General features: G+C 45.8%; 1 protein-coding gene across 2 annotated transcripts in view; it reads left to right on the top strand.

Moving 5' to 3' along the window:
* CHUK (component of inhibitor of nuclear factor kappa B kinase complex) overlaps nt 1-15,660 on the top strand; it is a 69,378-nt gene that overhangs the window by 12,902 nt on the left and 40,816 nt on the right. For both annotated transcript variants that reach the window (XM_061634737.1, XM_061634738.1), the window contains exons 5-9: nt 1,012-1,100; nt 3,101-3,190; nt 3,341-3,465; nt 4,701-4,808; nt 14,318-14,453. In XM_061634737.1, the coding sequence (XP_061490721.1) occupies nt 1,012-1,100; nt 3,101-3,190; nt 3,341-3,465; nt 4,701-4,808; nt 14,318-14,453 (548 nt within the window). The remainder of the gene's footprint in view (nt 1-1,011; nt 1,101-3,100; nt 3,191-3,340; nt 3,466-4,700; nt 4,809-14,317; nt 14,454-15,660) is intronic.

Raw genomic sequence — 15,660 nt, 5'->3', positions numbered from 1 at the left:
AACAGCATCAGGGAGTCAGGCTAGATGTTGTTTGTTTCCAGAGCCTATTCCTTTTCCTTATTCTAGCTGCCATATCTCTGCTACCCCTGCTGGGTCTCTGGCAGACAGTGAGGTAACCTTCCTCCCTAAGATATGTCTGAACCCTGCCCCCAAAATGTTACCCTCCAAAGTATGATTCCCCTTTAATAGCTTACTGAAGGCAACTACTGTTCCAACTATGGTTGGAAGATTTCCAAAGGCAGAGCGGTGGAGTAGAGCGAGATGGAAACACTCAGACTTTGATGTTATTCATAGTCCCTCTCCTGCCATATTGGTATTTATTTATTCAAATTATTTTGTACTGCCTTTCAGTGCTAGGCAGTTCTCTCAAGGCAATTCACAGAATAAAAATTACTATAAAACACTGTTGGCCCTGACCCAAATATTATGTGGCTCCCTGGCCTGCCCCATCCCTGATATCCATGCATTGCATGTAGATGCCTGAATGCTACCCGCCCCCGTTCAGACATCCATGTGTATGTTGGGAGCAGAGCCAGGGAGCTCTGTAATGTTAAGGGAAGACCACAAGTACAAGCCCACTGTCCACTGTACATGTGGAGTCCCCTTCATATGGCTAATGTGTGAGGGGAGCTAAAATTGCATTAAAATTTATTTCTCCTCTTGAGGTTTCATACTGTAGCTCTCCCAAAAAGCAAGCAACACTTTTCTCAGAAACATGTAAGAGACGGTTTCAATACAGAAATAAAAATAATTTAAATGATAATATAATCACTTTCATGTCCACTGTTACTTGAGTCACTGGAACTCTTGTAAAGTGGTGTATGCAAAGCCGGCTGATAGTTCTAGTAGAATTGTACAAATGTGACATGCTCTCTGGGCAAGAGTAATTCCATCCTGCTGTACCTCCCCTCTATGGTCTGCTCTTTAGATCCGTCTAAAAAGTAAAAGGAAGACTGGATTTACATTTCTTTTCCTCAATGTTTCCCTCCCCAAAACATGTTTGACTTCTAGGTTCTGGTATTCAGTACTTGCATGAAAACAGAATAATACACAGAGACCTAAAACCTGAAAATATTGTTCTTCAGGAAGAAGGTGGAAAAGTAAGTGACATGCCTTGGATGATCTGAGCACATTATCTAGATGTCTTCTATCAGATTAACTTTGTTGGATGCAATGAGAAGTGTATCCCTGGCCTATCCTTATTTTCAGTCATCATCTGCCATATGTAGAATATAAATTCAATATTCTGACTAATGCTTCCATAGGGTCTGTAATACAAAAGATAAATGGAGGACTTGCATGGCTCTGCTTTGAGTCTATTTAATAATTTTTCAGCTGGGTGGGGCTTGGAGCAAACTAATGAGAGAGAGAGAGCATACAAGAACTTGCTGAGGATATTGGGACTATCTTGATTCTTCTCTGCCCATCTTCTCCTGTGAAGAAGGGGATAGGTTAAGAAGTAGAGGTGAGTACCAGTCCTACTGGACAGCCTCAAGGATATTGAGAAATGAGCTAAGTTGTCTCCTTCAAAACTTTCTGTGCTTTACTTAGGATGTAGCAGATATGCTGTAATAAAATTCTCCTTGAGATGGGTTGGGTGGAATTCACTCGTGCATAGGCTTTCTGCCCTCAGACAGACACAGACATGCACAGATGCAAGGAGCAGCGTGGGAGGTGCTTTACTGGGATGCAATTCTATGTTGCTGGAGTGTGTGTGAAGATTGTCGTTTCCTAGATCCCCTCCTCCCCAAGTTGGCACCTCACTGGGAGTGTGCTAATCAGATGGGAAAGACTTGTGAGATTGGCCTTGTACTGCGTGGTTGCAATATTTGTGCACACTCCTCAGTGACCTGGGATTACACCTTGGAGAGTCAGCTTTCACACCACTGGATATAGGAGGGTCTTATCTGTCATATCTGGGGGGGGGGGAAGAGAGAGAGAGAGAGTCTCTGTGTGTGTAATCCTCCCTTCATCCAAATTTCCCTGGCACTAATAGCCCTGGTAGATTACTCATCTACCTGCTGTTATGTCATTTGGCTTGCTTTCTAGAATTCTCTGGGCTATGTGCTCTTATGGCCCATCTGCACTCTGTGGCAGACTGTTCACATTATTGAGGGCGCTAGTGTATGGATGTTCCCAACCATGCTTACGTGGAGGAGGGCAGGAAGTGGTATGAACTACATGTCAGCTTTATTACTGTTAAGTGGCACAGTACAAACCAAGGGAAGAATATTTCTAAATTTAGATAAATATAAACCAGGTACCTGATAAAATCCCAGTAGTTATTTCAGGTTGGTGAAATTCTGGGGCAAATAGGAGTTGTCTAGGTAATTACTGTTAATTTGAGTCATTGAATGCAGTCAACGCAACTAATGAGAGAGATGATTCTGGCTGTAGATTTCTGAATTAAAAATCAGAAAATGGGGATGGGGAAAACTAATAAAAATTACAGTAGTCTAGATAAGAAAATAACATTAGATGTAAAACACATACAAATTCATATCCTTGTAAATATGTTTAGAAAATATGAAATCCTTGTGCTGTGGATGGCTATGCATAGACATTCACTATGAAAAGCAAGAAAAAGAAGGAATTAAAGAAGAACCGTAGACTGCAGGCTAGGGGAGGCAAGTTGGCATGCACCAGTAAAACAGGAAAATGAATGTAAGAAGATTTGGATGAGAGTTAAGACTCTGACACATAGCTTAAGATGATGCTCAGATGTCAAAAGACAGCTGGAAAAATTAAGGGAAAGTGTAAAGGTGACTTTCCATACAGGCTACTTGGGGCCATGATGGAATATAGGGAAAGGAGAGGAAAGAGCCAAAAACTGAGAGGAAAAGGAAAAGGGAAGGATCTGATAATGAATTCTGTAAAGAAAAATGTGGGGGTAGGGTGAGGAAGGAATTGGGTCTATATACCACTTTTGATACCAGTAGCTGAAAAGTGGTCTAGACGTTTTATAAATAAATAAAATTTAAATGAGCAAATTGGTAAGTTTCTTAAACTGACATGGGTAAAAGAACTATTTGGTGTTGAAAGCAGCAGAAAGGTCAAGTAGGATAAATGAAGAATATCTTGCATTTGATTTCATTTCCAGATAATTCACAAAATAATAGATTTGGGATATGCCAAGGATCTGGATCAAGGAAGCTTATGCACATCTTTTGTTGGGACCTTACAGTATTTGGTAAGATTTTTAAAGATCTTGCAGTGTGTTATAAAAAAACTGCTCTAGTTTTTATTTCCACAAGTTATATCCTCTAATTGTAGGGGGGGAATTGGAATGCTCTTCAGAGATTCTTTGTTCTTACTGGATTTTGTTACTGTTTTGTTTAAGGCGCCAGAACTCTTCGACAATAAACAATATACAACTTCTGTAGACTTCTGGAGCTTTGGAACAGTGATCTTTGAGTGCATTACAGGATTTAGACCATTTTTACATAATCAGCAGCCTTTTACCTGGTAAGAGATTTGTTTCTTAAACTAAAGGGCTATTAAACAGTTGTTTGCTTTCTTGTCAACCCCAGAAGAGTGAATAGGGTAAACTAATATTTGTGGCATTACATATACTTATGTAGCCCCTCTTTTTGGAAATTAACTACTGGCAAAGAGCCAACCCAAAGGTTGGTTCTGCTCAGACTCAAGAGCCATGTGTTCAAACTATTGACCAGGAATTTTGTGATTATTCCTTCCACAAATTTGCTTATTTGGTATTCACTTGATAAATGGCTTTTCCAGGCTATTGTTTTGTGGTTCAGGTGCTGAGGATCTAAATGTGTTTGCACCATCTAATGCTACTCCAGATAAATATTGCAGCACTAACAATATTTTTCAAGCACTGATATGGCAATATTCTGTTGCTTGGAAAATGCAGTCACTCCCAGGAAGCATTCCTATTGCAGTCATGAATGCTGTGTCGAAACAAGAAATAACCTGAGCCTAAACCAGGCTAGCCATTCCACCCCCTCCATCCCCATCCCAGCTATGCCTGCAGCTAGTACTATCCCCTTCCCCCCCCTTAAAATTTGCAAGTCTGTTGTATTCATTTCTGGGTATCATGGACAAGCCAGAAAAATTAAGAGGAAAGCTGCAGTGGTGATTAACCATCTGGAAAGTAAATGACTGGAGAAACTGGATGTGTTTTATCTCAACTTTAGGTCTTTTGGTCCTAAAGAAAAGAAAATAATAAGAAAATATATGCCCACAGTTTTCAAAGACGTAAAAAAATCCCAGAGAGGAGGAGAACACTTTGCCCATTTGGCTGGGGATATGAAATGGTGATTTGAGTTTAACTCCAGAGGAGTTAAGGTTAGAAGGTAGGGAGCACATCCTAATTACCAGAGTAGATTTTCAATGGAACAAGAGGCTCCACAAGTTGATGTAAGATACAAGTGCAGATCCTGACCATTGGACATGCTGGAGGGTCTGATGGGAGTTTGGGTTTTATTGTGAGGTCTGCTGACTAGATCAAGAAATGGATTGATTGGTTGGAGTCCAGCAACATCAGGAGGATCACAACATCCCATTCCTGATGGAAGACTTTCCCTTTGGTCATTTGAAAGAAAGGGGTTGACAAGCATGTGGCATAAATGCTGTTAGATGTAGAATATCCTCTTCCACAGTGTGTTGATTGGATTTAGATGATCAGTTAGTTATTTTTCAATCATCTATCCATTAATTCACTGCTTTTTCTACAGGCATGATAAAATCAAGAAGAAAGATCCAAAATACATTTTTGCATGGGAAGAGATGACTGGGGAAGTTAGATTCAGTGCTCATTTGCCAAATCCCAACAGCCTGTGCAGGTAACATCCTTTCCTTAGATTGCTAGATTTCTTCAGTGCAAATCTGTGCACTAGAATCCTACTACAATGGCTCTTCTGTCTTAATACAATGTCAGATGGAGGTTCTATAGTATAATCTTTTACCAAAGTATATTCTAATCCAAATACACCTTTGCTCCGTTCCTTTCCTTCTTGTTTTTTGTGATGGGGTATTTTTTGATAGCTACAAGCAGCATGTTTAATCTAGAGTGATAGTTGTCTTGTAAAGCTCTGGCATAGGAGCAGGGTGCTATTCTTCCTTCAAGGGATGTATTCCCTCAGAGGGAATTGGTTGGGGCCACATGTGGCATAACAGGCCCTAAAATCCCATACACTCAGCAACATAACCTCAGGGGGAAAAAACCCAAAAAAACAAACTGACCTATTTTAGAGGGAATGCTACGCTCCTAAAGATGCTACTTTTTAAAAAAATCCCTTCTACAATTTTGGGATTCCCCGCCTTTGCCCTTCAAGGGAGAGATGGGGAACTGTGGTCTGCATACAACCACCTTGAATGCAGCTCCTGGAATCCCCGGATAGCCCCTACTTCTTCCTGGGATGCAAGGAGAGAGAGAGAGAGGCTGGCTTTTCTTTTTTTGCGCTTCCAGTCCCTGTGCTCTGGGTTTTCTTGAGAGAGAAAACATGGAGCACAACAATTAGAGTGGCAAAAATATTGCTGTGGTTAGCTTCTATCTCACTGAGGCCAGAAAGAAATGGAAGATGCCAGAGGATGAAGGACCACAAAAAGTCTGATTTGCCTGGATGGGGAGAAGAGGCTTTTGAAAGGGTGCATTCAAGTAAACCAACCCTTTTAAAAGGCAGTCCTCTGTGTGTGCATGTGTGAGAGAGCATTGTAAAGGTGGAGCAGTGTGTGTGTGGGGGGGGAAGAGTTCACGGTGACGATGATTTGAAGATCTCCAACGTTCCACACTGTTTCTTTTTTGTTTCAAAGAAAAAGAAAAGAGTGTGGTGGTTTTATTTTTACATTTTGACTGAATTCAGTGGGTATTCTGTTTGTGTGTGTATGTCTGTGTGTGTGCATGTGTGTAAACAGTGAATGATCAAACAAAGATAGGCTTTGTACTCCTCTTTCTCTCCTTAACATAGCTGGGGTTTCAAATGGACACTTGGAGCAAAGCTGAGAATGAAAGAACTCTTAAGGAGTGTGGCACATGCAAGAGAGCTTTGTTTTTTTAAATGCAAATGGCTAGATCCAAATAAAATGTTATCTTCCAGATTAAGGCCATGGGGTGTTAAGTCTATATCATCCAATGTGATGGTTTCTGTATAGGAAATATTTCCATGTCTGAGAGGTTGTGCTCAGCAGATTTTAAAAAATACAGAACTCATCCTTTAAGCTGTTCTTTTGAGATTGTTGGTTTATGGTTTCTTAATCTTATGCAAATTGTTGTTTTCCTAATGCTGGTTGTGGCATCCATGGTGTTTGTGTTCAGTAATGTATATTTTATGGTTAGCCTAGGAAGTGATGTTCTGTTCAATATAATAGGTCTTAACAGTTTTTCTTATTCAGTTACTGTGGCTTGAGGACATGGACAAGGTACTTGGTTGAGTTCGTGCAAACACTTGTGTCTTGGACCCTTTTCCTTCATGGCTGGTAAAATCTGGCAGAGGGGGCACAGCTGGATGGGCCAGGGAGATAATTAATACTTCATTTCAAGAAGGAGTGGCTCCCAGCTGCCTGAAGAAGATGGTAATAAGACCACTCCTGAAAAAACCTGCCTTGGACCCAAAGACCCTAACAATTTTAGACCAGTAAATGTCCCCTTTCTGTGCAAGGTTCTTGAGAGAGTGGTTGCCAGCCAAATCCAGGTAGTCTTGGAGAAGACAGATTGTCTAGATCCATTTCAAGCAGGATTTAGGCCTGCTTTTAGTATGGAAACTGCGTCTCAGGAGAGAGACTGGGAGTATGACTCTGTTAATCCTTGTTGATCTTTCAGTGGCTTTCGATGCTATCACCTGTGGTATCTTTCCGGAGAGACTGTCTGAATTGGGTACTGGGGGTACTGCATTGCAGTAGTTCTGTTCCTATTGGATGGCCGGCTCCAGAAGGTAGTTCTTGGGGAGCATAGCTCAGCTCCATGGGTTCTCCAATATGGGGTCCTGCAGTGGTCAGTCCTGTCCCCCATGTTGTTTAACATCTACATGAAACCACTGAGTGGCTTCATACAGAGCTTTGGAGTGCATTGTCATCAGTATGCTGATGATACGCAGCTCTGTTTCTCCATTTCATCTTCTGCAGGTGAGGCAGTGGGTGTCCTGAATCAGTGCTTGGTTGTATTAATGGACTGGATGAGGGCCAATAAACTGAAGCGTAATCCAGACAAGGCTGAGATGCTGTTGATGTGTGGTTCCTCTGACTGATTGAGTGGTGTGTGGCCTGTTCTAGATGAGGTCACACTCCCTCTGAAAGAGCGGGTTTATAGTTTGGGGGTTCTCCTGGATCTGTTGCTATCACTTGAAGCACAGGTGGCCTCAGTGGCGTGGAGTGCTTCCACCAGTGTAGGCCGGTGGCCCTACTGCGATCCTATCTGAACAGGGATACCTGGTTACAGTAATCTATGCTCTGGTAACCTCAGAGTTGGATTACTGCAATGTGCTTTACACAGGGCTGCCTTTGAAAATGGTTCAGAGGTTTCAATCAGTGCAGAATGCAGCTGCCCAATTGTTGACTAGTTCATGGAGAACAAATCATGTAACACCAATCCTGTTCCAATTGCACTGGCTGCCTGTATGCTTCCAAGGCCAATTCAAAGCACTGGGTTTGACATATAAAATTCTGTACAGTTCAGGACCCAAATATCTTCTGGAATGCCTCTCCCAATGTGAACCTACCTGGACCCTTAGAGCTTCTTCTGAGGCCCTTCTCCAGGTTCCCCCCTTTGAGGAAGGCTTGGAGGGTAGTAACAAGGAAGAGGGCCTTTTTAATTATGGCTCCACATCTGTGGAATGCGCTGCGCAGTGAGGTCCGCCTAATGCTTTCATTGATATCTTTTTGGTGCCAGGTAAAGACTTAACTTTTCTCCTGTGCATGGAAAGATGATATCAGGTGGGTAATTAACTCCACCTAGTGGTTGAAGGCAAAAGAGTACTGCTGACGTTCTATTCTAGATCCCTTCCTGGTCTGCGCCTGCTCCGTGCTCAGTTTTCTCTTTTGCCTTCACACGAAAGTGGTTGGATCCTCTCTGTCTCCGTTGGTTCAGGCTTGTATTGTTTGTTTAGGTTTCATGTGTCATTTTACTGTTCTTTCCCTCCGTGTGTTTTTATTCCTCTCCCTTCTAAAAAAAGTTTAAAAAAAAAAACACCAGTTCCTTGTGTCTTTCCCTCGAAGCCTTTCTCCGTGGCGAGGAGCGACTAGCCCCTCCCCGCGGCTCCTGGGGCCGTCGGCCTCTTCAGGCTCCCTCTCCAGCCGAGTTTGCTGCCGTTTCTCCTTGGAGAGCTAGCAACAGCGTCGGCAGCTTTAGTTTGGAGACAGCTTCCCTGGGGCTCAGTGTCCAAGCCGGCACCTAGTTTTTTCACGCTCCTTTTGTGAGCAGCTTTTGTTTTCCCCGCTCTATAGCAGTGGGGGGGGGGGCAGACGCACAATCGCAGTAGGGAGGACGACTACAGCCACTGCTGTTTTTTTCTCCTTGCCCAGTCCTTTACCAAGACAGCATGGTTACTCACCGCCAGTGAGAGTCTTTCCTTTATTAACCCTATAAGTCCCGCAGTGTGTGCCCGCAATGGGGAAAGCCACACACAAGACGAAACACCTCTCGAAGGGGTTGAAACCGCTCCCCCGGATGCCTGCAATAGGTGCAGCATCAGAGCCCCTTCCCACCCTGGGTTCAGGGCAGTCGCAGTCTTCGGGGGATCATGCAGATATGGCGGTGGCCCGCCCCTCTACCATCAGGCATGAGGTGGCTGAGGCTCAGGTTCTGGCGGGCAGGGTGGCTATGGAAGGCAGGTTGCCTATCCCATATAAGGGAACTTGTAGAGACAATCAGGGTCCTGTCTACCATACAAGGGATCAGAGGGACCTGGAACCCGTCTGATGAGGAAGGCAGCAAGTCTCACCCTTCCTTGGGCGCTATTTTTTCTACCACCTCCTCTCCTGAGGTCTTTACAGGGTTTTTGGAGGAGCCAATCCCTGTCCAACAGATCCAAGATGCTGAAGGGCACAGGCTCCACTCATCCCACACTGAGGCTCGCCCTTTACAGTTACACCTATCAGCACATTCAATTCAACAACTGAAGGAGCAGCTTAGGGATGCCCTCTTAATGGATCTGGCTAGAGATTTGTCTTCTCAAGCTACATCGGGCCCACAGCCCTCACGGAACCCACCTGCAGATCATTTGAGGGCAAATCCGCGCCCTTCCCCCAGCCGCACATCTCCAGATCCCTATGCGGCATCTCAAGGCAGGCACCTTCAGCCCCCAGAGCAGGAGCTTATAGACACAGAACACGACTTGATTGTCTTGGATGAAGAGGAATGGAGTGGGGAGTCAGAATCTGAGGAGATTTTATCTACTAGGATATTTCAAGAGCCTCATTTCCTTCCTCTGCTATGCAAGGCAATGGAAGCCCTTACCCTTACCCTCACCTCTGCAGAGGATTCTCCTACTCCATCCTCCTCGAGAGTCTCAGCGGTATGTCCAGATCCAAAACCTAGGTCTAGAGTGTTGAAGCTTCCTTCTCTTCTCCCGAAGGTGCTCAAATCAGAATTTGACATTCCTTTGCAATTCAAAAAATCGGTTTCCTTAGCCAATAAATATTATACGCTGGAACAACCGATCATGGATCAGCTGAAGGTCCCACTCATAGATGCGCCTATAGTTAATCTGCTAAACCCATCATTGAATCTGAAAGACTCAGATGCGCACCTTAAGGATACCACTGAGCGCAAGATGGACCAGGGGCTTAGAAGGGTGCACGAGGCTAGTGCGCTATCAATCAGGGCAGCAGCAGCCTCCTCGGTGTTTGCTCGAGCCTCCCTTCTTTGGTTGGAAGATCTGCTGGATGGCCCACAGCAAGATGCAGCCCGGGTGCGCAAATCTCTGCTGAAGGTCTCTCGAGCAGTTACCTTCATGGCAGATGCATCTATGGATGCCATGCAGTTTGCAGCAAGGTCACTGATGGGAGGGATCTTCACGCGAAGAACTCTTTGGCTTCAACATTGGGAGGCAGACCCGGCAGCTCGTTCGAATCTTGCCTCAGAACCCTACGTAGGAGGCAAATTATTTGGGGACACTGCCCTCGCTAATGTCTTGGAAACTAAGGAAAAGAAAAAGTCCATGCCATCCACCAGAAAAAGGGATGACGGAAGAACCTTTTGTCGCTCATTCCATCCTTATCATTTGGCGCAGTCCTTTCGGGGCTCACGTCCCTTTGGAAGACAGAAGGACACCCGCTCCAGCCGTCCCTTCTGGAACAGACAGCGCAGCCAGCTTAAGTCCCAGCAGCATCTTCCAGGTCGATCGGGCTTTGCATCCCAGTCACGTGGAAACGGGTCAGTTCTGACGCCTCCACCTCGCCGGTGGGAGGCCGTCTCCAGCATTTTGCTCACCGATGGAAGGACTTATCCTCCAATCAGTGGGTCCTACGCACCCTTCGATATGGCCTTCGCCTGGAATTTTCTTCCACCACCCCCCGGCGAGATTCATTCCATCCCCTCTATCAGCAAATCCACACAAGAGGGGCAAAGTTTTACAGTAAGTTTCCCATCTCCTACGCATGGCAGCCATCGAGAAGGTCCCACCAGGAGAGAGATTCCTGGGAAATTACTCTCTGTTCTTCACCGTCGAGAAAAAAGACGGTTCGTCCAGGCCGGTGCTAGACCTCAAGGGTCTAAATTCCTTCATAAAATACCGCAAATTTCGTATGGACACCTTACTTTCGATCAAAGAAGCGCTGAGGCTAGGGGACTTCCTCTCTTCTATCGACCTGAAGGAGGCCTACCTTCACATACCAATCTTTCCCCCTCACAGAAGGTACCTTCGCTTCGCGGTGGGACAAGACCATTATCAATTCAGGGCTATGCCCTTTGGCCTGTCGTCTGCTCCCAGGGCATTCACGAAGATCGTGGTTGCCCTGGTGGCACACCTCAGGACTCTGGGGATTCATATCTTTCCTTATCTGGACGATTTTCTGATCCACTCACCGTCATTGCACAAGGCATGGGAGGATCTCCATGTCACCCTGACCTGTCTAAAGGACCATGGCTTCCTGATCAACGAGGCCAAGAGCCATCTCTTTCCGTCCAGACGCATTACACATTTGGGAGCGACTATAGACTCACAACACGGCCTCATCACGTTGTCCCAAGAAAGGATCAGCAAGATTCGCAAAGTAGCGTTGGATGTCCTATCCTCCCCCTCAACGGACCTGATGGACTTGGCAGCACTTCTGGGTTTGATGGTATCCACGTTCCAAACGATGCCATGGGCACGTCATCATTCCCGCACACTTCAGTGGGCGCTCCTGCCCTTCCAAATCGACATAGCGTCCAGACACCGCCGCAGGGTAACTCTGTCGCCAGAGGTTCGGCAGTCGCTGTTCTGGTGGACCCTCGAGCCCAACCTGGAGCGACGAGTTCCTTTCCAGGATCCACTGCACACCCTGATAACATCGGATGCCAGCCTATCAGGATGGGGAGCCATATGCGATGGGCAGATGATTCAAGGCACGTGGTCGTCTCAGGAATCCACACTGCCGATCAACCTGCTCGAACTACGTGCAGTTCGTCCGGCCCTCAGACACTTCGCGAGCACCAGATGGTTGGGGCGGTGCTTATCAGAACAGACAACGTGTCGGCCAAATCTTATTTAAACCGTTGGGGGCACACGCTCCCTCCTTCTTCAGAAGGAAGCCTTTCTCCTCTTCCAGTGGGCGGAGAACAATGTCAACTCAATAGCGGCAGAGTATCTCAAGGGGGAGGACAACAGCCAAGCCGACTGGCTCAGTCGGGAGAAGCTGATTCAAGGAGAATGGAGACTTCACCCAGAGGCCTTTCGTCAGATAGTGGAACGTTTTGGCCACATTCAGGTAGACCTGTTTGCCACCAGTCACAATCGGCAGGTGAAGAGGTTCTTCTCCCGATATGCGACACCAGGCGCGGAGGGGATAGATGCGTTAACTTCCCGGTGGCTTCCGGGCAGGCTATATGCCTTTCCTCCGATTCCAGTTATCCCCAGGGTGATCAAAAAACTTCGTGCAGAGAGGTCAGTGGTTCTGTTGGTGGCTCCATGGTGGCCAAGGAGACCTTGGTTTCCAGACCTCCTGTCGGTGGAACCACCATGGAAAATTCCAGCGAGAAGGGACCTGCTATCTCAGGGACAGCTCCGCCACCCGGACCCAGAATGGTTGGCGCTTCATGTATGGAACTTGAACGGAAGAGACTCTTGAAAAAAGGCATCTCTCCCCAAGTATTGGAAACCATGATGGCTTCTAGACGCCCATCCACACTCAGAATTTATGAAAGCACATGGAAGACCTTCTCATCCTGGTCACGGAAGAAAAGAATTCTTCCTCGGAAAGCGGGGGTCAACGAGATCCTGTCTTTTCTGCAAGACGGCTTATCTTTGGGTCTCAGACCTAACACCCTGAGGCGCCAAGTTTCAGCCTTATCGGCAATTCTCACCAGATCCCCGGATAATCAGTATCCAAGGCCCTCCTCCGGGTACCAACTTACCAGGATGCCCGGACGATTGTTATTAGATCTAGGGCCTTTTCTGTGGTGGCCCCCGAACTATGGAACAGCCTACCTGAGGAGATACGCCTGGCGCCTACGGTACTTTCTTTTAGGCACCAGGTTAAGACCCGGCTATACTCCCAGGCATTTTAATGTTCATTATAATGTTTAATTTTAATGTCAATATGTTCCATCTAATGTTTTTGTTTAATTTGCTGTTGTTTGTCACTGATTTTATTGTATATTGTATTTTAATCTGTTTTGTTCACCGCCTAGAGAGCTACTCGCTATGGGTGGTTTAAAAATGAAACAAATAAATAAATAAATAAAAATCCAGTCGGGTCTCACCCTTTCATCAAACGTTTCCTCAGGGGAGCAACGATAACAGCACCACCTACGGTGCATCGCTACCCAACTTGGGACCTACATAAAGTTTTGACAGCCCTTCAAAGACCTCCGTTTGAACCTCTGAGTCAAGTTTCCCTCCGTCTTCTGTCCTTTAAGGTCTTGTTTCTGGTGGCCATTACTTCGGTCCGTAGAGTGTCTGAATTGAATGCCCTGTCTGTCCATAAGAATTTTTGTGTATTTCATAAGGACAGAGTAGTCCTACGTACTGTCCCTTCCTTTCGTCCCAAAGTGTTGTCTACCTTCCATTGCCAGCAAGAGCTGGTGTTGCCATCCTTCTGTCCGAATCCTGTCCACCCTTTAGAGAAAGCCTGGCACTCTCTTGACGTGAGACGAGCCCTTAAAGTTTATATTTCCAAGACAAAGCCAATTTGGAAAACAGGTAATTTGTTTGTCTCCTTTCACCCAACATCCCTGGGGAATAAGGTGACCACATCTACGCTAGCCAGGTGGATCAAGGCGTGCATATCATTGGCATATGCCTCTCTAAGATTAGCCTGTCCTACCGGAATAGTAGCTCACTCGACCAGGGCAGCGGCCACATCAGCGGCCTTTTCCCATAATGCCCCTCTAGCGGAGATTTGTAGGGCAGCCACTTGGTCCACTCCCAATACTTTCATTAAACATTATAAAATAGACTCCTATGCTTCAGCTGAGGCAGCCTTCGGGAGGAGGGTGCTACAGCACGTCCTCACAGATCAATAGTAGCCACAGCCCAGCAGTATTCCCACCCTACATGGGTCAGCTTTGGTATGTCCCACCTGATATCATCTTTCCATGCACAGGAGAAGAGACATTTGGTCTTACCATGAAATCGGTCTTCTCTGTGCATGTCAAAGATGATATCAGCCCTCCCTATGAGGGCTAGGCTGCCTTTACAAGCACTATTAGACCTTGAGCAGAGAGTGTATGAGTACTGTTGTCTTGTCTTCTTTGTGGTGTTTATTGGTCTTGTTCGTATGGGCTTGTCATTGAAAACTGAGCACGGAGCAGGCGCAGACCAGGAAGGGATCTACAGTAAAACGTCAGCAGTACTCTTTTGCCTTCAACCACTAGGTGGAGCTAATTACCCACCTGATATCATCTTTGACATGCACAGAGAAGACCGATTTCACGGTAAGACCAAATGTCTCTTTTCCCAGGCATTTGATAGACTGAGAAGATGTTGTTTGTATTAGTGTGCTGCCAAAGCTTTCTGTGGCTATATGGGGTGTGTGTGTTGTTTTATTATTTTGTTTTTGTGGTATGGTGCGTTTACTTCTGTTTTTAACAATGTTGCAAGTCACTGGAAGACTTTCAAGTAACACGCAAGTAATAAATCCGAATAACGTTATTATAACAACGAATAACAGCCGCCATCACCTACTGTACTTCTGATTTATTTTGTTTTTGGTTTAGTATAATTGTAGAAATAATCGAGAGTTGGCTGCAGCTGATGCTAAATTGGGATCCACAGCAAAGAGGAGGTGGTGCAGATCCAGAAACTGGTAATTTGAGGTGTTTCCAATTAATGGATCAACTATTGGGTCTGAAGGTAAGTTCCAGTATGGTATGCCTGGATGAAAATGAGGTAGTTTAAATTCAAAACCATTTTATAAGCTAGTAAGCTACCAATTTTTTTCTCTGAAATCTCAGAATGATAGGGGTGAGGAACATGATCTGGCCAGTGATCTCCCCTACCCCTCGACTGCTCACTTGTCATCACAATGACATCAGGTGATGATAGTCAGGACTTCAAAGCACATTACAGGGCTTGCAAAGAGTGCATGGTGTTTTGAAGTGCCAATGATCAACAGACTTGAAGACACCATCCATCAGCTGGTGAGAGGTGAATCCAAGCCTACCTTCTGCAAAGATTGGTTGCACAATTGAGTTCCCCATGGAGAACTCGGTCATGCACTGATCCAGCTGCATCTTCCATCTCACTCACCAGGCACCATGTCCATGCAGTTACCGGTCTGGAGTGGACTGGATGAGAGCTAACAAACTGAGGCTCAATCCTGACAAGACTGAGATGCTGTTGGTGGATGGTTTCTCTGATCGGATGGTGGATATATACCCTGTCCTGGATGGGGTTACACTCCCCCTAAAGGAGCAGGTTCATAGTCTGGGAGTCTTCTTAGACTCTTCCCTCTCACTTGAGGCTCAAGTAGCCTCGGTGGTTCGGAATGCGTTCTACCAACTTCGATTGGTAGCCCAGCTACGTCCCTATCTGAGTAAGGAGGACCTTACATCAGTTGTACATGCTATGGTAACCTCACGCTTGGACTACTGCAATGCGCTCTACGTAGGGCTACCTTTGAAGACAGCTCGGAAGCTACAGCTAGTGCAAAATGCGGCGGCCAGATTGTTAACAAGGACCAAGCGGTCCGAGCACATAACACCTGTTCTGGCTCGCCTGCACTGGTTGCCAATATGCTTCCGGGCCAGATTCAAAGTGTCGGTATTAACCTATAAAGCCTTATATGGTGCGGGGCCACGATACCTGTCGGAACGCCTCTCCCGATATGAACCAACCCGTACACTACGGTCTACTACGAAGGCCCGCCTCTGCGTTCCGACTCATAGGGAGGCCCGGAGCATGGTGACAAGATCTAGGGCCTTCTCAGTGGTGGCCCCCGAATTGTGGAATAGTCTCCTCGAGGAGGTGTGCTTGGCGCCGACATTGTTATCCTTTCGGCGCCAGGTTAAAACCTTCCTCTTCTCTGAGGCATTTTAATTTAAGTCACTTAGTTTTAAAT

The sequence above is a fragment of the Rhineura floridana genome, chromosome 7, assembly GCF_030035675.1.
Source record: "Rhineura floridana isolate rRhiFlo1 chromosome 7, rRhiFlo1.hap2, whole genome shotgun sequence".
In the NCBI taxonomy this organism is placed as follows: Eukaryota; Metazoa; Chordata; class Lepidosauria; order Squamata; family Rhineuridae; genus Rhineura; species Rhineura floridana.
Note: the sequence above shows the minus strand (reverse complement) of the source record. Positions and strands in the feature narration are given on the sequence as shown.